Below are 27,635 nucleotides of genomic sequence, written 5' to 3'. Positions count from 1 at the left end.
TTGGTCTGAATTGTAGCAGATCTTCCGGAATTCTATTCCTAATAGAGCGATATAAACACCATTTCAAACCAACACGTCGTACGAGTGTTAAGGCATTTTGTTTTTTCCATTGCGGGATACTTGGCGGAATAATTACAATTTTTGCCAAGATGAGTCAAACCTTAAAAAAAAAAAGAAAAATTCCTGAAAAAACGGAAATATATATATATAGAAGTAGTAGAATCCATTTGATATATTCTACAGATCACTCTAGAGCATTTTCCTTTTAAATTTTCATTCTTCGGAATATACTACATTTTTTTTTTTTTTGATGATTGAAAAGCCTCATATTGTTATTGCAGGAGCTGGTATTCTTGGACTCACTACAGCATGGGTAATTGCTGAAAACTTATCAGCTTGTAATACTCCTTATGAAATCACAATAGTTGCCGAATACGGCCCTCATTCACCTACCATGAATGCCAACTTGACTAATCTGGCCAAATATACTTCTCCATGGGCTGGTGCTCATTTTCGACCATTCCCAAGTAAAAATGAACAAGAATTGAAAGAAATGAAGTTGACAAGATTGACATTGCAAAAATTTAAACAATTGAGCCAGACATCTCCTGAATCAAGTATTAAGTTTGTCAAGGGGATAGAATATCTTGAAACCCCAGATGAATATTATTCTAAATTTGCCTATGGATGGAGTGAAGAAATTGGCAATTTCAAACCTAAAACAGATAAGCCAGGGTTTTTAGGGGTTGAATATGATACATGGGTAGTTAATTCTCCAATGTATTTGCAATTTCTTTACCGTAAATTATCAATTGAATATAGTAATATCAATTTTTTGAAAATAAGATTAGATTCATTGAAACAAATCAATGATTTATTTCCAAAAGCCGTATCTAAAACTCCACCAATCATTATTAATTGTACTGGTAATGGGCTACAATACAATGGAGGGTTTGATCCTGAATGCTATCCAATTCGTGGACAAACATTATTGATTAAACCACCGTCACATGAAAATGAAACTAACCAAAAATGTCAATACTTGGACAAAACGATAACTTATCAATTGAAAGATGGATCGTGGAGTTTTGTAATTCCTCGTCCATTTAATGGTGGGGTTATTTTAGGAGGTATGAAACAAATTGGTGATTCGTTCTTAGGTATCAATGAATCTGATACTGAACAATTGATTGAAATGGGGAAAAAATACTTTCCCGATTTAATGACTCAAGATGTTAATGTCAATAATGGGAAACCATTTTTTGAAATACTAAGAGTTAATGTTGGATTGAGACCTGCCAGAAAATCAGGATTGAATTTGAATGTGGAAAAACATGAAAACAAACAATTTGTCATCAACAATTACGGAGCTGGAGGAATGGGGTATGAATTAAGTTATGGGGCTGCTGTAAAAGTGTATGAAAAGTTAATGGAAATACTAGGTAGAAGACATCATCTTTAATAGAAACATTTGTAAATAGACAACTTTTAATAGAATAAACTATAGATTGTTTTAACAAGACTCGATCAAAGAAATATATTACGTATTTGTTAGAATATTGATCATCTGTGGAAAGTGGCCAGTTGGCGGTATAGTCAGGGCTAGACGATCATTTATTGAAACAAAACTACCCTTTCCTAGTATACTTCGTATGTTTCTTCGGTATTGTGCTATTCCTTTACAACCTTATCAGGAACAAGTATGTCACTCCAATCGTACGACATTATATCCAGTGGGGGCTAGATTGATTAGAAGAACGGCTGTATGACAAAATCAGTGAAAGCCATCCATATAACGTGCATACACGGAGATTGTGAACGGCAATAAAACGGAAATACCAATAAATATACCACAGTTTTTAACAATAGTAGTAGTAGTAGTAGTAGTAGTAGTAGTACGAAGTGCGGGAAATGAAGGGCGATTTAGACAGAAATGACGATAACAAATACTGAATGATAGAACCCATAATTAGACAAATAAAAAGAAAAAAAGGTAAAAAAAAAACAAACTATTATTATAAATAATTCAATCAATCCTTCGATAGTGATTAATCACAATATTTATTCTGCCTTATCTTTTTGCTAACCAAACTCCACAGCTTTTGTCACTATGAAAACAATTGAAAGCAATATAATCATCAATGCTAAACCCGAGAAAGTCCGATCATTCTTTTTAAACTATCAAAATTATCCCAATTGGAACCCATTCTTCGTTAAGTTTGCAAAGTATACAAATAAAGAAGATCCCGAGTTGAAGGTTGGAGATGAACTACAAATTGACTTAAAATTGAAAGGGGTTAATCACACCAGTACCATGTACCCTAAAGTCTTGCAAAATAATGAAGAAGGTTTGGTTTGGCGTGGACAATTGTTGAGTACATGAGTGTTTGGAGGCACTCATAGTTTTAAATATGAATTAATTGACGGTAACAAGACATTATTTACTCAGAAAGAAGAATTCACTGGCATTTTAGTATATGTGTTTTATTTATTTGGATTATTCAAAATGACTCAAGAATCATTCATTAATTTAAATGAGGTTTTGAAAGATCAAGTTGAGAATAATTAAGTAGACTTTTTTTTTTTTTATATATAGAGTAATGATATATTTATTAGCTTACTAAAACATCTTGGTTTGATCGATCTCGCTGTTGTTCCTACTTCGATACGCTAAAATAAATTGATGTAATAATGGTACAAAAATATTTCGAAATTATTGCTGGATTAATTCTTTTTATACACGTTGTTTCTCTACAGATGGATTTATTTTATTTTATTTTACTTGTTAATTATGTATTTTAATTACAAACAATTAAGACAATCTCATATATACGGCATCCAAAAAACCTGAAAGATGTTACTGTAAAGGGAGCTTTATAATTGGATGCAATACAAAAATAAAAAATGGTGGTATGAAAATACGCACGTGGTGCACCGAGAGATTTGCCACGACTCCCAATCAATTAATTAAGTAGTATTTTGTGTAATAATAATAAATTATTATCAGGAAAAGAAGAAGAAACCATGCAAGAAACTAAATGACAGAGTAAAATAATAAATAAGATTTATGAAATTGAAAAATGTAACCTAATTTCAACTTCATCTGGATGTTCAACAATTCTCATCAATTAATTCATTTCTTTATTAAATAATTAGCTTTTTCACTCTTGTTGTTTTCATTTTGTTGAAAAAATTCATCTTACTTTCATCAAACAATCCCGAACCCCCTTTATCTCATCCAAAGTCTTTGTTTTTTTTTTTTTTTTCTTTTTGGCTGCACTTTTGATCATATCCAGCCTCTCTTCTATCAACCCATTTCCAATATTTAATTCTTCGTCCTAGCACTTTTTTTTTTAAAAAAAAATTTTCCAGATTCTTTAAGCAATGAAGTTTGGTGAACATTTGAGAAAGGCATTAATCAAGAATTATTCCTTTTATTACATTGCCTATGATGACTTGAAACACCAATTGAAGAAAGGTTTATATGACAATGATGGCGTTTGGAACAACGATTTGGAAGAACAATTCCTTAATGCCTTGGAAACTGAATTAGACAAAGTCTATTCATTTACTAAAGTTAAAAACACTGAAGTCAATAGAAGAATCAAAGAAAACGAATCTTATGTTTATGAAGTTGTTGATGCCTTGCATCGTTATGAAAATCACGATCCTTCGATTACCAATCCACCACTGGAAGAAGATTTCCAAGATTTGGAAGAAGAATTGTCTGACATTATTGCTGATGTTCACGATTTGGCTAAATTCACTAGATTGAATTATACTGGGTTTCAAAAAATCATTAAAAAACATGATAAAACTACAAAATTCACATTGAAACCAGTGTTCCAAGCCAGATTGAACACCAAAGCATTCTATAAGGATAATTACGATAATTTGATTGTTAAATTGTCTAAATTATACGATTTAGTGAGAACCAGAGGTAATCCAGTGAAAGGTGATTCTGCTGCTGGTGGAGGTCAACAAAATTTCGTTAGACAAACCACAAAATACTGGGTTCATCCAGATAACATTACTGAATTGAAATTAATCATTTTGAAACATTTGCCTGTTTTGGTTTTCAATGCTGACAAAGAATTTGAACCAGAAGATAGTGCCATTACCTCCATTTATTTTGATAACAAGGATATGGATCTTTATTACGGTAGATTAAGAAAAGATGAGGGAGCTGAAGCCATTAGATTGAGATGGTATGGTGGTATGAAATCTGACCAGATTTTCGTTGAAAGAAAGACTCATAGAGAAGACTGGACTGGTGAAAAATCAGTGAAAGCCAGATTTGCTTTGAAAGAGAAAAAAGTCAATCAATTTTTATCAGGTGAATTTACTGCCAGTCAAGTTTTTGAGAAAATGAGAAAAGAAGGTAAAAAGAGTCCTCAAGAAATCGACAATTTAGAAAGATTGGCCAAAGAATGTCAATATAGAATTTTGAAGGAAAAATATCGTCCTGTTATGCGTTCATTTTATAACAGAACTGCTTTCCAATTACCAGGTGATGCTAGAGTAAGAATTTCTTTGGATACAGAATTAACAATGGTTAGAGAAGACAATTTTGATGGTTACGATCGTACTCATGGTAACTGGAGAAGAATGGATATTGGTGTTGATTATCCATTCCCACAATTGCCAGAGAAAGATGTGTGTCGTTTCCCTTATGCCGTTTTGGAAGTTAAATTACAAACTCAATTGGGTCAAGAACCACCAGCATGGGTCAGAGACTTGGTAACTTCACACTTGGTTGAAGCTGTTCCCAAATTTTCAAAATTCATTCATGGGGGTGCTACATTGTTGACTGACTATGTTAATTTATTACCATTTTGGTACACTCAAATGGACGTCGATATCCGTAAACCAAAGATCCAACAAGAATACGGGATTAGAAGAAATGCTCCTCTGCGAATTGAAAGTTCAACATCAGCTAACGAATTGGACGAAGAAGAGTTGTCTGGCTACAGTGGCAGCGGTGTACAATTTTCTAATGATGTCAATCCTCTTGAAGAAGATTTAGAAGAAACAAGTCCTTTGTTATTCCAAAACTCGCATCGCTCAAGACATGGAAATTCTCTCCTTAATCAATTAAAAAATTATTTCAAAGATGACCGTGAATTCACTGTTAAGGAAGGTACTAATTTTGATTTGAATGGTACTTTTAAAGATAAATTACCAAAGGGGAAATCTATTTGTGTTCCAATTAGAATTGAGCCAAAAGTTTATCTTGCAAATGAAAGAACCTTCCTTTCTTGGTTGAGTGTTGGTATGTTGATTGGTGGTGTCGCCACTGCTTTATTGAATTACGGTTCTAATAGTACTTTGACAGCATCTATTGGGTTCTTCATTGCTGCCTTGTTCATTATTGGCTATTCTACGTATAGATATTTGTGGAGAGTTCTTATGATCAGAGAAAAGAAAGCTGTGGAATATGGAGACAAATTCGGTCCAAATATGATTTGTGGTGTAATCTTTTTAGCAATTTTTATTAATTATTTAGTTTTGTAATATCATTTGTTTTCCTATAGTCATTTAAAAATAGAAAAGTCTTTTTAGTTTAATCTAGCAAGAAAGTGTATCTTGTAGATTTTGTTGATGTAAAACTGATATTAATAGTCATTGCTAAATCTTAACATATAATATGATATGAAATCGTAACTGTTGCTATTTTTGTACCTAACTTATAACTGATTTCATGTTTGCTCAAAATATGTTTCCGCAAACACTCTCCGTTTCGGGAAGCAACCTAACAATTTCTTTTTCCAAAAGCGAATAAAAGTCCAGTTTTGATGAAAAAGATAATAAAAAAAAAAAGTATAAATTACCTTCAACGTCTTGACAGCAGAATTTCAAACAAATTAGGAATTTACATATCTATATACACTTTTGTTTGTTTATCATGGCGGACCTCACGGAACAACTACCTAAAGGATATGACGATTTGTCAACACCTACTATATTCAACGACAGGAATTTGCATCCAATTGCAAAATCATTCACCACAAACATTCTTATAGTTGGTGGGGCTTATAGTGGGTTATCTGCTTTGAGGTCTCTACAGCTACGTTTAGATGAGCAAATAGAACTCTTTAAACAAAAGCAGCCATCCTCACCAGCCAGGAAATTGTCACTTACCATAGTAGAGCCACGAAATGGGCTATTGAACATCCTTGGCATCCCTAAATCAATTGTGGATTCTGCATTTGCAAAGACCCAATTTGTCCCTTTCAAGGACCTACACAATTGTCAGTTCACCAACATATTTTCTGATTCCCAGGACGAGTACGACATATCGTGGTTTGGCAACGACAATGAATGGCTCGACATAAACTATGTGCATGGAAGAGTGACATATTTGGACCAGCACAAGGCACAGTATACACTTGGGTCACCTGCATCTGAGAAGGCCATTATTGAGTTTGACTATGTGATTTTGGCCACGGGGCGAGATAGAAATTGGCCCACTACGCCTCTGGCCACGACATACCGCCAGTACATGCTTGAAATGGATAATACACGACAGGAGATTACCAATGCCGATACCATCAGCGTTATTGGTGCTGGGGCGGTGGGTATTGAGTTTGCTGGGGATATCAAGACCGAGTTCCCACACAAGACCGTCAATCTTATCCACCCACACGAATGTTTCCCACAGGAACCGTTGTCCAACGAGTTCAAAAAGCTCACACAGGACTCACTTGAACGAGCAGGCATAAATGTGTATCTAAACACCAGAATCAAACCTGAATTGATAGAGAAACGTCATGGCGACCTTGCAACGACAAACAATAAAATAATCCATTCCAACTTAAACATATGGAGCTGTTCCAAACACAACAACATTGGGTTCCTCTCTCAGCACATCTGTGAGAATTACGTGACAAGCACTAAAAACTTGTCCGTCAACCAATACTTGCAGTTGTACAGTCCCGAAACAAACACCACAATCAAAAACTTTTTTGTGTTGGGAGATTTAGTGGAGTTGCCAATTATCAAGTCTGCCGGATGGGCCATGTACATGGGCCGACAAGTGGCAAACAATTTGAGCCATTTGATATTCAATGGGGTTTTTGTTGAACCGTTCCCGGACTTGAATGCGATTCCGTACGGGATGGTGATTGTTGGTGGCAACAACGAGATTATCAGCGAACTAGCAGGCGAGGTTGAAGTTGACAATGAACATTATAAACAAGAGTATGAGGACTACTGTATAGGTAAGATTAGAGCAACCATAGATATGTAATTACTTCCCCTCGCCGCTCAAAGATTTTGTGTAAACAATAGAAGAGGAAAAGGGAATTCAAGTGGTATTTGAATGTTGGAATCGTGTATTGTAGGGCAACTTTAACTCCGTATTCATGCTATATTCATTGTTGATTCGTCAAAAACCGAGTTAGATTTATGGGTACATGGAGAAAAGAACAAAAAAAACTTGGCCTTGGCATCTATCCGATCCCGAGACCGATTCCGAAAATTTATTAAAAGCTACCCTTTAGTAAAGTATCAAATAAAAAATACCTTTACATCTCTAGAAATACATAAAGATTTCTACTGGCAATAATTAATATGTATTTGAGGTATTTTTGGGGTATAAATAGTACTCAAAAGTTATATTGATGGTTTCTTTTTATTCTTCTTTTACAAGATCCAATTCATCAATATCTAACAATAATGGCATCAAAAGTGGTAATCATTGGAGGTTCATACGCTGGGTTAGCTGCTTTAAATACATTAAAACTGTTAATTACCAAAAACTTAAGCACTATTTCAAAACCAATATCAATCACGCTAATTGAACCAAAATCAGGGTTCTTGAATATATTAGGACTACCAAAATCAATTGTTAACAAAGATTTTGCAAGCAAACAATATGTTCCATTTTGTGATTTTTTAAAATTTGATAATGTGATCAGTACTTCCAATGATTTAAAACTTCAATTAACAAGAAATACAAATACTGACAATAACAATTTGGTATTGAATTATATTCAAGGGAAAGTAACCAAATTAGCCAGCAACAAAATTAGTTACTCTATCAACGACATCGACGAATCAAGCATTGAGTATGACTATGCAATCTTAGCAACAGGAAGAAACAGAAATTGGCCAGTCAATCCAATGGCTTCTACATTTGAATTGTATTTGAATGAAATTGAATTCACAAACAACAAAATTGAGGAAAGTCCAATTATTAGCATTATTGGTGGTGGTGCCGTTGGTATAGAATTGGCGGCAGAAATTAAATTGCATTATCCTAATAAGATTGTTAATTTGATTCATCCTCATGGCACTTTGCCACCAGAACCAATACTGGAAACATTCAAAAACAAAACCTTACAATCGTTAAAGCTTGCTAATATTAACGTGTTCTTAAATACAAGAATAGATACCTTAAAAGCTACAGCAGCAGAAAACGATAGGGGAACATACAATTTGAAAACTACTGATGGAAGAACAATTGAGTCAAATTTAAATATATGGGCTACTTCTTTCAGAAACAATCTCGATTATTTATCTCCCGATTTAGACATTCGCATAACTGCAAATCATAATATTCAAACCAATGATTATTTGCAAATACCAAACATACCAAATATTTACGCTGTGGGGGATTTGATTGAATTGTCCACAATTAAATCAGCTGGTTGGGCATTCCATACTGGAATTCAAGCTGGAACTAATGTTTATAATTCCATAGTTGAGAATCCTTTGCAATTGTCAAGAATTCCGTTTGATCAAATAGATTCTCATAAATTGACCATTGTTGGTGGTGAAGGTAAGATAATCCATGAAGTGAAGAGAAATTTGGAGATCAACCCCATATCAATGGTGCAAGAGTATCAGGATTATCGGTTAGCAACATGTAAGAGATTTATAGGGGCAGTAGTCAAATAATAAAACCATTGATTATATTTGCAACACAGGACCTTTTTTTTTTTTTCAACTTTTACACGTCGATTCAATCTCCTCGATGATATCATTCAATAACAGATGTGAACAATCGAATGACTGATAGGATCTATAGAGAAAACACATGAAAACAGAATACAAGTTAATAATATTAATGCCATGAAGAATGCAAGTCTATAGACGAAAAAGAATTTTCAATGAAACAAATAAAAAAAGCTATACCTAGATTGTAGTTGTACCAAACTGATATTAATGTTGAATTTGATCATACTTAATACAGTATCTCCAATTAGGGTTGGAACTATTGTAAATTTCTTGCAAATCATTTTCAACTTTTAACCAATGTTTATATTTCATTTTCGATTTCAAATCCAAATCATAAATATTACACGTGATTAAAAACTTTTCATCATTATCTTCTTGATCGTTTGTTCCAATCTCTTGATCTTGATCTTTAGTCCCATTCAGTTCATTATCATTTATACGATAAACATTTTTAATGTTGTTGTGCGACGTGTGAATATGGTTGTTTTTATCAAATTTCTCAATTTTGATAAACAACCCAACGTCTCTTAATGTCATCACCAAGGATAGGTTCTGAGACACATCACTAGAAGACGTCAAGTTCTTAATTAGATCGTTTTTATTATTAATTTTTTGGTATTGCTTTAACTTTTGAAAAACATTATCGGGATTATTGAAATAGATTGTTGTTAATTTCTTTAAAGGGATCAATTTTTCAATTTTGGCATATATATCTTGCGGGATTGGTGCAAACAAATCATTCAAACCTTGATCAATAGTTTCAGTATATAATAAATCCAAGGGACAAAAATGTCTTGGAACTTTTTTCAATTGATTTAAAGAACAAGTTCGACAATAATTATCGGTGTAATTATCGTATAACCATTTTGGCTTAATTTCAAAAATCACGGAATTGATATCTTGGTGGTTGTCATTGAAGTATAGTTGGCATTTGTGCAGTAAGGAAATCTTTCTATAATCGCCATCCAATATATTAGGTAACAATAACCCATATCTTTCATTCAACATCAATTTATTTCCTTGACTATTCAACTTATTAGTAAAATTCGAATCCAAAACTGTTAATTGGATATCAATAATTTGATTGGGAAATAAATCTTTACATCTCAATTCGATGAAATCATATAATTCACATGTGGATATATATTCTTCTTCTTGTTTGAGTAATCGTAATCTCAATAATTTGCGTTTCAAATAATCGTTATTTCCAGTATATTTGAACAAAATATTAGCAGCTCCCTTAGCAAAATATTCCCAATCATCTGGTGAAGTGATTTTTGAAATCTCCATTTGTAACGGTTAAGCTTTTCTTTTTTTTTTAATTTCTTCTTCCTTGAAATTGATGTCAAAATTTGTAATATATTTGTACTGTTTTGAACGAGATATAACCAAGGAATAACCGGATCTCCAGACAAAAAAAAAAATAGTAATTGTGAATCAGTATAAAGTGATTATTGATAACACGACAGTTCACTATAAGAAGTAGTAGTCGTTGTGGTTACTACTGTTGGATAAAGGATTAATGAATTGAACAAATGATCTCCAAATAAAAAGAAAAAAAATTCTCTTTTGATTTTAAAGAAATTTGTGCGTGTTTAAACTTTTTATTAAGTTTTATTGATTATATCTCTCAACAGAATCGTTTTTTTTCTTTTCGCTTTGAGACAAATCATTAAAAATTTGGTTTCAAAGATAAAAATAGACTTTGCTCATTTTTAAACTTTTTTGGAAAAGGGAACGAAAATAAAAAATAAACTAGGTACCACACAAAAAAAAAAAAATAGCCCGCCCCAAGTATATGCAGGAACGATTCAACCGATCTCTTCTGGGCCGCCTTAGAATTTTTTTTTTTTTTTTTTTTTTTGCTTTGTTTCTTTCAATTCTCGTTTGATTTCATCCTTCATCTGGCTTCCTCACTCGTGTGGGTTGTAAATCGTAAATCTTTCTTTTTGATTTATGTATCTTGTTATTTCAATTGGTATAACGTATGACTCTATTTGATCCAATATATACAGTATATATATATATATTATAATTTAACAATTCATAACCACAATTGTGGTACTACATAATTTGATTTACTATAAAGTCAGCTGTTGACCAATTATACTCCTTGCAGAATCATTTGGCTTTGCTATGTTTCCTTTCCAAGCATTACAGGAACTTGTTTTAAGCAATTATCTTTTGCTATGCTCTTGTTTTGAATGTTAATTGATTGATTTAATTTCTTTGTAAGTGAATAATCGGTTGTTATTTATCGTTTCGTTATTGTTCATAATGAGTTTAGCAGGACCTTTAATCTTCATAAATATGGGGTTTCTTCTTAACAACACTCCTTCACTGTTGTAAAACAATTTACTATAAATGCATTGATAAATTTTAATTGTGGTTGCTCGAATGATTTTCAACCAATGATACTTATTTGCTTCATTTCTTATGTTTTGGACGAAATTCTTATAATTGCTAGTGAACGTGTTCATTGATTTTCTTATTGGATTAAATAATTCGCTCGCTATTCCATATTTAGGGATTGAGAATTTGGGGATTCTTACCAATGAGTTAATTGGATTGGTTATATTGTAAAAATAAGGAATCACTTGATATTTCAAATCTGTTGTAATTGAAGATGACGGTTTATTAATAGCAATTAGACTGTTCAAATTGACCAACATGTCTTCGTTTTCATGTAAATTCAATTCATAAACTTCATTACTGCCACCATCAATTAAAATATATCCATTACCATTGATTTTTAAACTTGAAAATTTCTCTAATAAATCAATTGATTCAATATTTAGTTTGAATTTATCAATCCAACCAATTAAATTAGATTCTTGAAGAATTATCCAATCATCTTGGATTTGCAGTTGTTGGTTTTTCAATTCAAGCAATTTGAAGTTATTCTCATTGTTACCTTGAATGATCAAGTTGAGACTGCATTTACTATATATTTCTTGATAGTCAATTACTGAATGTTTGTTGGTCACAACAAATGCTTCATTATCTTGTTTCTGCTTTGTGCTACTATTGTCAATGGCAATTATTGAGCTTGAAATTGAGCGGACATTCAACTTTGATGATTGAGGTAAAACGACTTGTAAGAAATTGGCTGGGTTGCCAATCGGTTTAAATTTTGGCACCTCAACAAAAGGACCTGATCCTGTTACCAATGGCTTGTCAATGATTATTGTATCACTATTGAGTATTGTTTGCTGGTTGTTTGTAGTTGACGTGATAATTTGTCGTATTGAGGACTTTGTTAAAGATGAATATTTAAATGACTTAGCCACTATTGGATTGTTTCTGCAAGTACTCAACATCTCTAGCTGTTGTTTATTTGACCCTTGCTTATTGTCTGTTGTCCGTGTTACAAGATTATATATGTAAACATCAACTCCACTGGTATTTTGATATCGTTGTTGTTAATGAGGAATTTTTTTCGTTTGCGCTATAAATACAGAAATCTATAATCGGTATCACGTGACATTGTTACTTTTTTTATAGTTTGTGATTGGATAGATTTGAGGGAAACTTGTAATACCAGTTGCCAAACATTTACAATTGGTTTACAATTGAAATCAGTAGACTAGTGTAATATTTCATTTGGAGCATTGAGTTTTAAGATAGTTTAGGGGTAGATATGAGTTACGGAGGGGAGCAAATTTCTTAGTGGCTGCGAAAGCATTAGTGTTGTTGTTAAGCATATGATGGATTTTGCTCGTGTAACTGTATCAACGTTTTTTTTGTTTCTATTGTTTGAAAAAGTAGGTGAATATATAGAGTTTAATTAGAAGGTACAAGAACACATGACATCAAGGCGGTGCAAAGACTGTGATATTGTTCGGATTTCATTGTGTTTAGTATGATGTTTAATTTTAATTGCAGAAAGTGCCATGAATATACAAAATAAGAATTGTAAAACACCTGATAAATAGTAGTGTTGTAGTAAAATAACAGAAGTTAGAATCAAAAAAGTGAATAAAAAGAACACAACAAATTCAAGGAACACGAAATACAAAAACCAAGTTAAAAAGTATAAACTTACAAAATCAACATATACACATACAAAGAAAAAATTAAATTAAACATTACAAGACGAAGTCAAGCAGAATGAATCAAAATAGTCTAAAAATAAAGAATTTGGTGATAATTACAAATTTACATTGATTAAAATCATCAACAAATTCTAAATAAAAATGAAAAAAAAGGAGTGCTAGTCAAACAAAATCATTTAGCAAGGAAAACTGAATTGGACAATATGAACTCTGAAAATTTCAAAATAGTGAAACTTTTAAACGTATGACTCAAAAGGTCTGGCACAATTCATATTTAGGAATTCAAGATATTACGAGTACGATCTTAGTTGATAATTCCACTGAGGAAACAAAACTATTCATTTAAACTTTTACCGCCTATTAAATTACACATATTCAATTGATAATGGAAAATGTCTTATTTTCTTTTTTTTTATTACGTATCACAATTATTCTACTTTTCGGGTTTGTTGTTTGTATTATTTTTACCTTTTTCTTGAACCCAACTTTGTTAAAAGGTGATTATACTCTATACATATTTTCCTTTGCTATATCAATGAATGAATTATAATTATCTGAAACACGTCAAATCCAACATTATTATGTTATATAACTACCAAGCTTTGTCTTTACCTTTTCTTTTTTTTTTTTTGGTTTTACTTTATTCCAAATTTTAATTTCAGAGTCCTAAGAATGATCTAATCATGAACTGCCAATAAACATGGTTTAAAATAAATTATTCAGCCACTATTTCCACCACCATTCAATTACATTAACTATATATATATATTCTTATGTGAACACAATTCGCCTAAATTTTTTTTTATCATTTCAATTTCAGAGTTAAAGAATTCATACTTTTTTGAAAACCCAAAGTTATAGTTCATATATACAAACCTTGCCATTCGTTTTCATTTTCTTGTATATCTATAACTTACTTGTTTATACGTCTCACACAAATACCTCCACAATATTTGAACCCAAATAAAGTTCTATATAAGTCAACATAGTCATGGTATTATTCAAGAACCCTGAACCTAATATTCAAAAAATCATTAGTCATCAAAAATACGACGATGGTAAAATATACGTTGAAGTTGAATTTGGTGATGGAACTGGAGGATTCATTAATTATGAATATTTGAAAAACGCCAAACCAGAATTGACTCGTAATTACGTGAAAAAATTCAAAGAAGCAAATATTTTCCCTAAAGGTGATTAGATTACATTGGTGACAGTTTTGTCATGGATTGAACTAGAATGATAGGTTTGACAAGATTATCTGCGACGATTTTCATAAAATCTTATGTTTTTGATTTTAATTGACTAATTGGCTGATTTATCACCACTTTTAGTGTAGCAAGAAATTTATTTCCATTTTTGAAACGGTTACTAGAAGATGATGGTTTAAATTAAATTTGGGTCAACGTGATAGACCGAGTGTATAGTGTATAGTGTATTTTTCTGTGTAATGTGAAGTATATGTATTTATTTGTAGTATCAAACAGTTACGAACTTGAATATCCATAAGAGTGGTTGCAAAAAAAAAAAAATGAGAGCATAAAAATGGTGGTGATTTTGCTTGTCAGAAACTTATCAACATTACATTCCTCGACTTCTTTTCCAATTAGCCATAAACAATACATATCACAGAAGAGGTGGAACTCAAAGAAAAAAGAAGTAGACAAATATTTGATAAAGTTTGATTTAAGTTAATTTACAAGACAACTATTCATTGTATATAGTAAAAATTGGTGACACATTGTTATCAATTTCCAGACCTACACGCGTCTGTTTTGCTTTGTTTTCTTGTCGTCTAAAAAAGATGCCACTCTACAAGACAAACTATATAATCAATCACAACAACAACAACAAAAACAACAACAACAAGAACCCCCTATTCATTACTGAAATCTTTCCTCTTTGTTAGTTTCAATCAGAAATGTTAGTATTTGTAGATAACAGTTTTTGCATCAAATCTAGAAGTCAAAATTAAAAGGATAATATACAATACACTTTTGATAAAAAGTAAAAGAGGTTTTTTAAAATATTGATTCCAGGCACAAGATAAATCAATTATATTGTGAATTTAGTTGAATTGACAACCTGTTCTTAAATTTACGCGATTTCATTTTATTTGTTCTGTTCTTGTTATCAAACTGGAACGAGTTGATTTAGAGTGTAATGAATCACAGCCTATTTTTTGTTCTTGGATTGTAATGAAAAATAAGGTTATTATTGCTATTATTATGCTTTCATAATTTTGTATTTTAAGCAATGCCCTTTTTATGTTGCCTATGGTGGTGGTGGTGGCACTTATTGTATTGTTAAATATCTCGACTAAAAGATAACAAAAAGTTCAGGTACTAATTCATTTTTTACTCATTTTGCTCTTGAATTATTTTAGATAGACAACTGAATAACAGATATTTGTATTCTTGTTTTTGCTTGAATTGTTTGCTATTAAATTTGTAATAAAATTGATTGAAAAAATTACAGTTTCCAAATAAACAATAAAGTCATCTCTCTGGTATAAGTTGTTACTAACCCATTCATTCATTCATGCATATGCATATACTCACACTCACAATACGATCTCTCTATATATAAACGAGTTCTTTGCATCATTACAATTACAGCTACTTCTTTTCTGGTTTCCTTTTGTTTGGCTTTTGCTTAGAGTGAATCTGCCTTTTTCATGTATATTCCAATTTTCAATTTGTGATATATACAACGATAAGATCTTTTTATTATATATTTTTTTGTTGTTCCCCCCCCCTTTTTTTTTTTGAAGTAGATGGAACATTTAAAAGTAATCCAAATTTTGAATCATAAAAAGACCCCTACAGGTACATTTCTTTATGTGTTATTTATAACGGGTCATTCCGCGTGGTTAGCATTACACATTGCCATACAAACTGCTCCTGAATTGACTCTTCACTATTTACATTTATATCCCGATCTACAAGAGTATCATGCAGAACATAATCCCGGCTAAAAATACAGGAGAAATGGGTGCTAGTAGTGAAGGGATGATTTTTGAAAGTTTTGCTATATGTGTGGAATTTTGTTGAATTGAGCTAATTTTGTGGTCAAGTTAGAATTATACTGTGAGATCAAGGTATATAAATTTTTTTAAGTAGATAATTTTCACACAACTTGTAGATAGGAACGTATTACGTGTGTGCAATGTATGAATCATAGTGTGTTAGAGGGGATTTGTCTTTGGAAATGAATATATGATTTTTGGTGTTTTGATAACAATTTAAATTATTTTCGTAAAAATCCTGATTTGAAATATAGGTATGAGAAGTTTTTCAAAAAGCTAAACATAGTTACAAGAATGTGATAATTACAGCAAAATGCTTCTAGTAAAAGTCAAACAAATTGCATGGGATTATAAATTTGCCACAGCTTACTTTGTTGCAACCTAAAACTCAAATTTAAAACAAAAACTATATACAACATTTAATGATACATCATAAATGTTCGATTGGAAAAATTGATTCATTACAAATGTTTACCAATCCATAATCATCTAATATATAAACACACATTAATCAAGGAGTGACATTTTATTATAGTCTGTAAGACTTTGTTGATGTGTGAAGAATATTAGATCCTGAAGTACAACCATTACTAAGGCTCTTAAATCGCTGATTTTATTGTAGACTGCCCAGCCTCACCTAAATGACGACTAGAAGTTTATTTTCCAACAATTGTTACTATTAAGTTTTAATTGATATAGAAGAAAGAGGGATAGATAGAATTAAACTTCAAAAGCTGATCCCTTGTTTTGAACTTTTCTTTATTAAAATAAAGAATACAATTACACATCATTAAGAATTTTTCAGACTTTTTATTCGTCATATCTTAAAAATACAACAAGCTGGAGCGACTATTCAACTTGTGGATGACGCTATTGCGGACATAAAACGTACACAGATGGGGAGTAACATTTGTATATATAAAGCTGTATTTTTTTTTCATTATCAAAATCATAATATCTTTCATTCTTTCCACTTTTATATTCTTATTATTCTTGGTTTCTCTTAATTAGATTTTGAGATTATACTTCCCAAACCAGAAAAGAGAATCTTGTTTTGGTTTCATTTTCAATTGTCAATATTCATATCTTCACACGGTCGGCAATACTAATTTTACTAATTGTGGAATAAATGACTCAATTGGAAGCCAGGGAAGCCTTGCGAATCACGGCTAATAAAAAGACTAAAAGAGGTGTATTTCTTCGTTTTCTATTTGAAGGAGGTATTATAGAATGGTTTGCACTACATGACGCTTTAGAAGAATTTCCCGATATGACTGATGATTATTTAGATGACCATCCTGATTTGCAGGATTACCATTTGGAGCACACCGATGAATAATGGTATAGCGTTAGTCCTACTACTTTTTTGTTAGGAAAAGATGTTTAAAAGATGTGCTTCTATTTGCCGTTGTCCATTTGCTTGTAATTGGTCAAGTTCATTTAAAGTTGTGATATATATGTAGATGTTCGTTTTTATATTTTTGAAATAAATCTTTTAAATAGCATATTTTCTTCCGGTTCAATTAAGAACTGGCGACAGCGAGTTGATATCAATTTCCACCAGAAGTAATGCCAATCAATCTCAAACGATGTATAACAAGTGTTGCAAAAGTCGTGCAAATGACATTAATACTGAAAATCTCATCTCTCCACTCATAACCAATCTTGACTATAGTTCCAAGAAAACAAGTAATTGCCATGCTCTAGATTCAATTTAACATATCTGCAAGTGTTCCTATTATTGCGATGTGTGAAAAGTGATAGCTGAATAGAATGAACAACATATAACTTGAAGATAAGAAGCAGAATTCAAAACTTGGGATTACTATTGATTAAGCACACGATTATCGGTTTCCTGTCCGTACCGCGCCTTAGTTGTCGCGCGGTTAAAGATGGAGAGTAGAAAAAAAATTTTTTTATTACCACTTCTTCAACAATCACCCAAAACTGCAAACCATTACATCATCGTCGTAGATTAATTTGATATTTACCACACATACGCACAAACACAGGCGCGTCTTTCTTCAACACTAAAAAAACCCACTCAACATTATTCTATTTCCGATTTTTTCTTTTTCTTAGTTTCTTTTCGATTGAAGCTTTGTCTTTGTTTCAGTTTTTTAGAATATTTTGAATTTATGTTCTTGTTCATGTTGTAGTATTAGCTTAACTTTGAATCTTTCTGCGAGAGAAAAAAGAGGTCGAGGTGAAGCTGTGTTGACCCAAATATTTATAAACCGAGCTGATAAGTGAAGTCGCCAATTATCTTTTTTTTTTTTTTTTTTCACTCTATTGCATATATTTCATGATCAGGAATGTAGACCATTGTGTTACATTTAGTGATTGTTTTCAATATTTGTATTTTCAAGTTTCTAAAATTAGGAATCCACCAGCAAAACTAAAAACAAAGGGTTATGTTTCCTGTTGCACTTTTTCTTATATGTGATTCATTTGTCAATTAACTTCACTCTTAGTAAGGTAACTCATAATTCATTTTCTTTCAAATAGTTGTTTTTGACTCTTTTTTTTTTTTGTTGTTGCTCCTATTCTTTATGGTGGTTGATTCTCCAAATGTGAATCCCTCTTGTTCCAATTTTACTAAAAGGGATTTGCTCTGGCAGTGACAATTATTTCTTTCGTATACATAAAACAAGACATTCCCCATTATTAATACCACTTTATTTACTATTGTTATACATTGACCACAATAGTAGTAATTATATCAAAAGACATTTTCCACAAACATAAATAAGTGGTAAATTTCCCCCTGAAAATTTTATTCTTTTTTTTTTCCAATTGTTTTTAAGCCACCCAAATTTATTGTCCTTCTTTTTTTTGCCTTCTTTTACCCAACCCCTGCCCTCCACCCCCTCCAGCTTCCCATCCTTCGTTTTCTCCGCCCCTCATCATACTTATCTTCTTTGTCTTCTTCTTCAGATCATTACTATTACTACCACTACCACTACTAACTTACCTTCCATATTTGCAATCTTTTCTTGCTTCCAATTCAAATTTTTGTGTTTTCTTTTTAAAATATCTTTTCAACTCCTCCACCCCCAAGAGATTAACACAATCAAAAACATTGCTTTCCATCAACACATCCCAATTGGTGAGAAGAAACACAACAAAGGAGTCATATTTGCGTATATCTAAATCTATACCTGAACGCCGTACTCATATAATTGAAAGCAACATTCTATCATGAGTAATACAGAACCAATAATAAAAAACATAATTGGTCATCGAGATTATGGTCCTGGTGGTTACTATTTAGAAATTGAATTTGAAAATTCAAAAACCGGTTGGATGCTGATCGATAACGTCAAACTGAGAAAGCCTGATTTGGTGAAGAAATACGTAAAGAATAATCCAGAGGTTAAATAAAGACTCGGTTGAAAAACCTTCTTTTACATCAGTTGTCGGATTCAATTCAATTCAATTTAGAGTTTATTTATTTCAGTTTAGCAACCCAATCACCTTGTCAATCCTTATCTCTTGAGTCACATTCAGTTATTCAAGGAAATTGCCTATAACCCACCTCATCACCCCTCTACCATTTCTAGCTCAACCTGTATTTTTCATCCATACTATTTCACCTTTTTTTTGTTTAAGATTATTGTTTTTTTGCTATATTTGCTGATAATGTTAGATAATAACAATAAAGTTATACATTTTGATTTTTATTAAATTGATAGGAGTGGTTTTTTTTTTTTCTTTCGTTTCATATTTCATTATTATGTTTATTTCCGGACCAATATTTCCACTCCATTTTTGATAGCTTGAATTGACAGTTTCCAAAACAAGATCTCAATTAACAGGAAAATAATATACTTTAATGGCTATTCTATGAATGTGGCACTCGGGAACTAGAAAGTAGATGGGGGTATCTTAACCTTTCCACCCAGACTCCAGAGATTCATGCTATCATAAGAGTCGTGATAATGATAGTATTATTGCTTTGCAGAACGAGCTTGATGTGTATTGCTATTTATTTTTTATTCTGTATATTTAATTTAGATATAGAGTATCTCTATACGAAAGAGTTTAATTGTAATATAAAGTGCCTTTTTTTAAAAAAAAAAACAGAAGATAAGATTTCAAATATATTCAAGTCTATACAAACTCTTTCAAAAACTCGTCTGTTTGTTTGATTTCTCGATACAAATTATCATCCACCAACTTCTTGTCAGTTTTATTTATGATATCAATCAATATTATGAATTTCTTCCACCACTCTACCCCTCCTTTGAAATCATCGATTAATTGCGATCTAGAAGTCGAGTTAACACCATTGACATTAATGTTAAAGGATGGAATATTAACCAAAAATATATGCTCACTCAAATGATTTTGACAATTCTTAATTATTTCTTGCTTCGTCAATTGTGGTTGTTCTTGTTTTTGTTTAATTGCCATTTCAAAATAAATTTCACTAATCACACCCATTAATGTATTATCCAAACCTTTATAAAATGGCAATTGGTCAATCAATTTGTACCAATCATCTTTAGTTTCATATTCAGTTTTAATATTATTTTGCTCCTGTCGAACTACGAAATCAATGAGGACCAACTGCAAAGTGTTAATCAAATTGTGGTTGATGAATTCAACATGACTTCTAAAGTTCAATAAGCTTCTAGAAATCGGGCCTTGATAATTAATTGGTGAAACATTTAATTTCTTGAACGAGAATATCCTTGAAATTAAGGTGATCTTTTTAATCACATCAGCTGTAAGACCTTGTTTGCTGAATTGATTGGGGTTTTGTTGTTGATTTAACATACTTGTTTTGTAATAATTAGAAACATCAGTATACTCTTTGCTTGGTTCATTTAATGTCAATACTTTTGAATTCAATAATAATACAAGCAATATTATATGCTCAACCTCTTCTTGACTCACTTCGTTATCAGCACTCTTGGCAAATTCGACCAATATTCTTCCAATGGTCAATAGCTCCGATTTTTCATTCACAATTCCATAAAGATGCAACACTCTCAATAAGACAGTGGAAATAATATCATCCTTTGTCTCAACAGTTTTGGTTGAAGTATATTCGCCATCAAGCCTGGATTGGAAAAACCTATTAATGACAAAATTTTCACCATTCCCATCATTAGCAAGAATAAATTTGTTCAATTTCTTGCTAATTGGGGGTGTGAATCGATTATTCAATTCTAAAATATCGTTTTTAAACCAATATTTAACTCTAATCTTTTTTACTTGATAATATCTAGCCAAAAACTGAGTTAATAAATTGAATTGTGAATCTAACAATTCCTCATAAAACTTCAGGGTAATCAAATTCTTGTACGATTCATTACTCTTGCTGCCAGTGCTACCTTCTATTGGTGGTCTTATTTCTAATTCTCCTTTCACTATTGATCCCAATAATGACAAAGGCAATAATCCCATAGATTGGTAAAAATAGAGTTCAGGTGGTAATCTTTGTGATATGATTTCATGAACATCATTTGGGATCCTCACTGATCTATGGGAAATACTAGAATCAATACTTGATCTTTCATCACTTGCGTCACCCTCTTGTCCTGTTTCTTGTTTTGTTGGTTTACCCTCTGCATTTCCAATTTTACCTTCCTGCTTTTCTTCTTGTACTTCACCACCGACATCTTCTTCTTCCTCATGCAAATAATCAATATTTTCACTCAATCCTAATTTGGCCATAGCAGCATGGTACAATTCGACATACCCTTCCTGGTTTAAAATCGGTATATACCGGATAGAACACACACCCTTGTAATACAAGTCTAATAATTTAGGATTATTAAGAGAAATAATATACCCCAATAAACTCGAATTGTCTCCGCTGAATTGAGCATACTGATAAAGAGTATCCAATCCAATCTTGAAATAATTCAACTGCGACCCAGCACCTGGTCCAACAACAGTACCACCAGCACCACCACTAACAACAGCAGAGCTACCCATTCCAAATGAGGATGTTGACGAAGATGATGACACACTTCCCCCCGAAGGTGGTTTATTGGATAATGCTGGGAATAGCGGGAAAGTTTCCGGTTGGATCCCACAGCCAACAATTATACACAAATCAAGAAACTGCTGTTCATTTAAATTCAATGCCTTTAGTACTTTACTTTTATTGACAAATTTGAAATCCTTTGATTGAAATTCCATTCCTAAAATAAACTTATCAATTTTAGTAAGTAACAAATCGGTTGAACCATATACTGAGTCGATGACTCCACGTTGATAAAAATATGACAATTGAAACGATGCATCGTAGGGACTTATCATATAATCAATGTCAAATTCTAAGAAGAATTTGATTATATAGTTAATCATGGAATAGATCGGCAATGATTCATTTAAATTCCGGAAATTCTCAATTATGGCATTGTGAAAATGAGGATGTTGATGATGAGAACCATGACTGTAAGGATCCTTGGTATTAATTTTATTCCAAATATTTTCAACATGCTGTGTATCAAATTCGTTCAAATCATTTTTATACTTTTGTTGCAATTGAGTTTGTAACCCAGATATAACAAAAATGGGTTTAATATTAAACTCTTGAAACACCTTCAAGTCTGATTTAATATAATCTCTTAATGAGGAAGGTGCTCCTCCAATTGCTGGCAAAAATTGTTCCTTTTTAAAAGTGTAAATTCGACTCAAATAGTGTTCAACGTCGATCCCGATAACGGCATTTTCTAAGATCTCAATAGAGCTTGTGTGTGCTAATTTGCGTTCAAATAAGTACGATTCAAGTGATGTGATTGGCATGTTTGAATTTCCAAAGGGTTAAAATTTAATCTCTATAAAATTAAATGTTGCAAAGTTGGTCTTATTTGTTTATAATTTGTTTCACCGTTTAGCCTTGGACAAAAAAAAAAAAAAAAATAAAAAGATTCTGAAAAATAATCCAAAGAAAAAAAGAAAGGAAAAAATTCCCGCGTCGTTTACCCGGAGAAGAGATCAATTTTGAAATAATCGTACGTGTCATAAGCCACATAATTTTCAACACTTGTATACGAATCTAAGAATAGCTGAACATCTCAAATTTACATTCAAAAAGGATATAAAACACTAAATACAACATCAATCGATCATTTATGGCTCAACTTGGTCATACATGCAGGTTGCTATTTTTTTTTAAAAAAAAGAATTCTTGCCTTTTAATCTTCGCCAAACAATTGTCCCAATGCACCATTTTCAGTATACGGATCATTCATGACATCAACACCACCATTTCTCTTCTTTCTATTAGCAATAGAAACTGCTTCCAACTCTTTCTTTCTTTTGGTCATTTCATCAACTTCTTGGTTTTTAGATCTTCTCACTAAATCTATCAAAGCACCTCTTTGGTGTCGCAAGGATTTTGAATTGACCAACTGTGATTCAAAATTACTAATGTCTCGGGTATTTATATTTTGTAAATTCTGAATCAAAATCCTGGCTGGGTAATCGTTTTTAGATCTCAAAGCACAATACAAAGTTGTTAATGCAATTGCAGCTTCACTATGCGTCTCAGCAAAATAATCATCAAGCAATACCTCAAGCAAAGACTTGATAAGGTGATCAGAAAGATATTTATCAACTTCGTCGTCCTTTAACAAGACTTCGGGCAAGATGTTACGTATTACCAAAATAGTATTGAACGAACACTTTGTATCTTTGAACAAAAACAAATGACAACATATTTGTAGGAATGGGGCTAAAACCTCCTTATTCTCAGCTACTAATTTCTTGCATGCAAACTGAGTGTCAGTGGCTGGTCTAGCATTATATTGACCAACAACATCCATCAATAATCTCACAACAGTTGCAGTCAATTGCCTTAACATGTGTTCTTCCATCATCTCTTCCGACAAAGTTTCGTCATCTTCGTTTCCTTGCAATTGTATCCCATTGCCATTTATTTTAGTCCATCTATCAACAAGTAATTTGTCCAAGTCTAAGAACACTGCTGGTAATAATTCACTCATAAATACTTCAACATACTTCACAGGACAAAACTTAATAACTACTCGTAAGCAACTGTTTATCATATGCTTCCAACTATGTAATGTGACACCAATTGTATCACCCGCCACGGCCTTCCAGATCATCAGTGCAATGCCAGGAATTTCATACAATGTGTCTTCCAATTGAGCTATTGAGCCCACAGTTAAAAATGCATATTCTCGAGTATATCTAATCAAATGCCCCACCGAATCGGCAAAATCCCTTAAAGTCAAAGCAGCTTTCACATTCTCCTCCATAAATGTTTCTTTCGATTGAATAGATACTCCTTGCTGCCAAAATCTTTCGGTACAACTCTCTTTAACAAACGATTGAACTTCGATTGGTAAATCTTTCCAATTCTGAGGATCATGATAAGCTTGAATTTGTGTCAATAGTTGCAAAATATGCGGCACAATCGGTTGAATTCTTGGTTTCCAAAGTTTCAATAGATGTAAATACTCAGGAGAATTATGGTTCAATTTCTCTATACTATACTGAATAAAAATTCTTGTCGCTCTTATTGGGAAAATAGAAGACCAGTGATCCTTTAACTTTGTTTTCAACAATTTACCTTCTTCATCCATTTTTGCCTCCAAAAGGTTCGTAGTGGCAGTTATTCCACGACTCTGGAAATAGGAAGCAATTTCAACAATACCAATTCTTTCCATAAACCAATGTAAATCCATTAACCCTTTCTCCGTCTCGGGTGCAGACCATGCGGCTAAATCTGGATCGACAATCTTTGCAAATATTTCATCCTTATTACCAATAGACGACCTAAACGCAATTACCAAAAGAAACGATTTGAGTGCAACATTTTCATGATCACTGACTTTTTTTGCAGATAATATATTGGCAATGGCATTCTCTAAATCAGTAAATATCTTGCTCAATCCTTCAGGCATCATGTAGGCATATCTATTTAATTCGGTTCCACAGCTACCTCTTAAATCTCGAATCAATTCCATATCCTCATCCGATACATTAGGTGGATAAGGGTAAGTCGCAGTAGTAAGAATCTTTTCTAAAGCTCTAAACATGAGCGGTGGGTTGACATCCTTCAAAAGTGGAGCAAAATGAACTAATGTTTGCATCTGCTTTCTAACCAATAATGGGCTGGCAAAATTCATTGCCAATAAACGTTCACATAAAGATTCAACCAATTTATTTAATCTCTCCTTAATTGTATTTTTGTCCTCCCGATTATACCATTCATTCCAACGAGTGACACCACGTAAAGTGTAATCAATTGTGCTAAGTTGAGACGATCCATAATTGAACTCTTCTGACTTTTCACCTAATTTAAATTCGCTGACGCATCTGTTACCTAATTCCGAGCTAAAAAATACTTGAAGTCTATTTTCGAGCCATGCTAATCCATTTTCAGGATCCTTGCACACAGTGATACGTGTTATATCTTCATTGAATTTTCTGTAGTTTTGTAGAAACGAATTGGCATCTGGAGTTGAATCGAAATCAACGTCCAAAAACTTTTTTGAGATGTTGTTTTCATCGTAGGTATAATTTATGGTTCTATTGGCAGCAATCTCTAGCAAGTCTGGCATGAGTTTTACAAATTGAGGTTTCGCACTTAACTCATCGAATCTCAATATGGTGATCCACATTTGCAACGATAAACCACTAATTATCAAACTAGGGTGGCTTGTGGTTTCCAATACCAATTTCAAATAGCTATCAACATCAGAACTTTCCCACGAAACTTTATTTCTCGAAGCAATATTCAAGTATTCACTCAAGGACACGATCATTTCCACTGTTTTCTTCAAGAGTGAATAAACAGTTTCGTCTACATCATCAGGATCTAAATGTAATGAATGATAAAACTCGCTTAATTTTGTTATGCCCTCACTGGTAAATACTGAACCAATGAAGAAGTCAAAATCTTCAGGTTGGGTGTAAGTTCTCGTAAACAAAATATGCAAGCAATCAACGGCTAAAATTTTCATTGGCACATCAGGGATAGTTAATATACCAATTAACGTTTGCATGATATTCTCTTGTCTTAATACGGAGGGGTTGATCCAATGTAAGCAAGTTTTAAATGCCGATAATATCTTGGGCACAAATGTTTGGCAGATCTTATCTTTATAGTCGTTGTTAGTTAACAACTCAACCAAATATCTCGACCATGTTATAAACCACCCATCAGCCAGAGCCTTGCAAATTGTGACGTTAGGATTGTTCTCATACATAGACTCTAATACACTTTGAGGAGTCACAATCAAAATTGATAATTGATTCAATAGTGTGCTTCTTTTGGAGGAAATTGGATCATCCAACAAATAAATGTCTTCAAACAATGTTCTAATAACAATCAAAGATAGTTCTCGGCATGTTATGTTGTTATTCCACAACTTTAATAAATCGGCATCCATAGATACCCAGCCATCGACGGACTCTTGTTCCGTGAGAGAGACCGACAGTTTATTATTATTCTCTAGGTTTGTCGATATTGTTGTGTTTTCATCTACACTGTTGTGATGAGAGTCCCTCGATTTGATTAGATGATTTCCCCAAACTCTCTTTGCTATTGAAACCCATAACAAAGCAATCTTCTCTTTGATGTAATGAGGATCACTTGGTTCAACTTTGGTGGATAAATCAATTATCCACTGCTTTACAGCAGCTGTCTTTGCTTGATCAAAAGTGTGAAAATTTGTAGTTATCGATTGCTGTAATAGTGACAACCCAAAGTACCTTACAATGTAATTGTCGCCATTATTTTCTGGCAATGCCAATTGATAACCCCAGAACGGACTTTCCTCGTTTGTTTTGATGGTATCTAAAAAGGTCTGTGCCTCTCTTCTTCGATCATTTGTCGATTTGGGGTCATACACTATTTGCAATGCAGATACTATCTGTTGAACGCCTCCACTATCCATTGTCATTTGATTTACTAAATTTAATATCCAGATTTAACGACTAAATACTTAAGAAGGGAAAGGGATATGAGAACAAATGAATGATTGAGCAATGAGGTGAAAATTGAATAAATGTTTCTATAATACACTCTAAGTAAAATACAATTTCTAACGTGACAATTAACTCTCACAAATACAAGTTATATGTCAACAATTGATGTAAAATGATGAAAGCTTCTCTGTTCCTAGTGGGAGTTCTGATTAGGAAAACAAATGATAGCTGATTAGATTAAATAAGGATTTGCGTGATTTTTTTTTTTTTGTCTATTCTCGTTGTTGTTGTAGTTGTTGTTCTTGTTCTTGTTGATGTTGTGCGTTTTTTTTTCTTTCTCTTGGAAAAATTTAATGTTGAGTTTTGTAGATGTTGTTTTGTGTGTAGGAAGAGAGACAAAAGAGGGAGGGCGCGAGAGAGAGGTCAGGCTTTTTTTTTTTGGTATTGTTTATCTATGCTTGAGGCGTTCGTTCCGCCTGTGTCCAGTGAGTCCAAATAACCCCCACAATAATAGTGGCAGCATAAGATAGAAACCTTTTATCATTACCGGTGTGATATGATACGTGATTAATGTATATGGAGCCAAATGGTCAAATCTATTGGATTTGACATCTATCTCGTAACCCTATTGAGAACGTCTATTAATTTTTCAAATTAGCTTTATTAATCTT

General features: G+C 32.5%; 8 protein-coding genes and 1 pseudogene across 8 annotated transcripts, besides 1 other annotated feature; 5 read left to right on the top strand and 4 right to left on the bottom strand. All coding sequences in view use genetic code 12, as the record gives it.

Moving 5' to 3' along the window:
• Positions 1–310: 310 nt before the first annotated feature.
• On the top strand, positions 311–1,462 carry CD36_43150 (D-amino acid oxidase, putative; the record flags this gene model as incomplete). Its single annotated transcript, XM_002419931.1, has 1 exon — positions 311–1,462. The coding sequence occupies one exon, from the start codon at positions 311–313 to the stop codon at positions 1,460–1,462; it is 1,152 nt and encodes a 383-aa protein (XP_002419976.1).
• A 648-nt stretch (positions 1,463–2,110) lies between these two features.
• Positions 2,111–2,569, top strand: CD36_43140 (annotated as a pseudogene).
• Positions 2,111–2,569: a sequence feature (in-frame stop codon; apparent functional, but hypothetical gene in C. albicans).
• An 815-nt stretch (positions 2,570–3,384) lies between these two features.
• CD36_43130 (vacuolar transporter chaperone, putative) lies at positions 3,385–5,514 on the top strand (the record flags this gene model as incomplete). The annotated part of the gene is made up of 1 exon (XM_002419930.1): positions 3,385–5,514. The coding sequence occupies one exon, from the start codon at positions 3,385–3,387 to the stop codon at positions 5,512–5,514; it is 2,130 nt and encodes a 709-aa protein (XP_002419975.1).
• Positions 5,515–5,905: 391 nt separating this feature from the next.
• CD36_43120 (NADH:ubiquinone oxidoreductase) lies at positions 5,906–7,249 on the top strand (the record flags this gene model as incomplete). Its single annotated transcript, XM_002419929.1, has 1 exon — positions 5,906–7,249. The coding sequence occupies one exon, from the start codon at positions 5,906–5,908 to the stop codon at positions 7,247–7,249; it is 1,344 nt and encodes a 447-aa protein (XP_002419974.1).
• A 428-nt stretch (positions 7,250–7,677) lies between these two features.
• Positions 7,678–8,901, top strand: CD36_43110 (oxidoreductase, putative; the record flags this gene model as incomplete). Its single annotated transcript, XM_002419928.1, has 1 exon — positions 7,678–8,901. One exon carries the CDS (start codon positions 7,678–7,680, stop codon positions 8,899–8,901), a length of 1,224 nt encoding a protein of 407 aa, XP_002419973.1.
• Positions 8,902–9,165: 264 nt separating this feature from the next.
• Positions 9,166–10,251, bottom strand: CD36_43100 (inositol 1,3,4,5,6-pentakisphosphate 2-kinase, putative; the record flags this gene model as incomplete). Its single annotated transcript, XM_002419927.1, has 1 exon — positions 9,166–10,251. One exon carries the CDS (start codon positions 10,249–10,251, stop codon positions 9,166–9,168), a length of 1,086 nt encoding a protein of 361 aa, XP_002419972.1.
• Positions 10,252–11,168: 917 nt separating this feature from the next.
• On the bottom strand, positions 11,169–12,281 carry CD36_43090 (conserved hypothetical protein; the record flags this gene model as incomplete). The annotated part of the gene is made up of 1 exon (XM_002419926.1): positions 11,169–12,281. The coding sequence occupies one exon, from the start codon at positions 12,279–12,281 to the stop codon at positions 11,169–11,171; it is 1,113 nt and encodes a 370-aa protein (XP_002419971.1).
• A 7,876-nt stretch (positions 12,282–20,157) lies between these two features.
• CD36_43080 (DNA repair protein, putative) lies at positions 20,158–22,809 on the bottom strand (the record flags this gene model as incomplete). Its single annotated transcript, XM_002419925.1, has 1 exon — positions 20,158–22,809. One exon carries the CDS (start codon positions 22,807–22,809, stop codon positions 20,158–20,160), a length of 2,652 nt encoding a protein of 883 aa, XP_002419970.1.
• Positions 22,810–23,201: 392 nt separating this feature from the next.
• CD36_43070 (karyopherin, putative) lies at positions 23,202–26,939 on the bottom strand (the record flags this gene model as incomplete). Its single annotated transcript, XM_002419924.1, has 1 exon — positions 23,202–26,939. The coding sequence occupies one exon, from the start codon at positions 26,937–26,939 to the stop codon at positions 23,202–23,204; it is 3,738 nt and encodes a 1,245-aa protein (XP_002419969.1).
• Positions 26,940–27,635: the final 696 nt, after the last annotated feature.

This window comes from Candida dubliniensis, chromosome 4 (assembly GCF_000026945.1).
Source record: "Candida dubliniensis CD36 chromosome 4, complete sequence".
Taxonomy (NCBI): Eukaryota; Fungi; Ascomycota; class Pichiomycetes; order Serinales; family Debaryomycetaceae; genus Candida; species Candida dubliniensis.
Note: the sequence above shows the minus strand (reverse complement) of the source record. Positions and strands in the feature narration are given on the sequence as shown.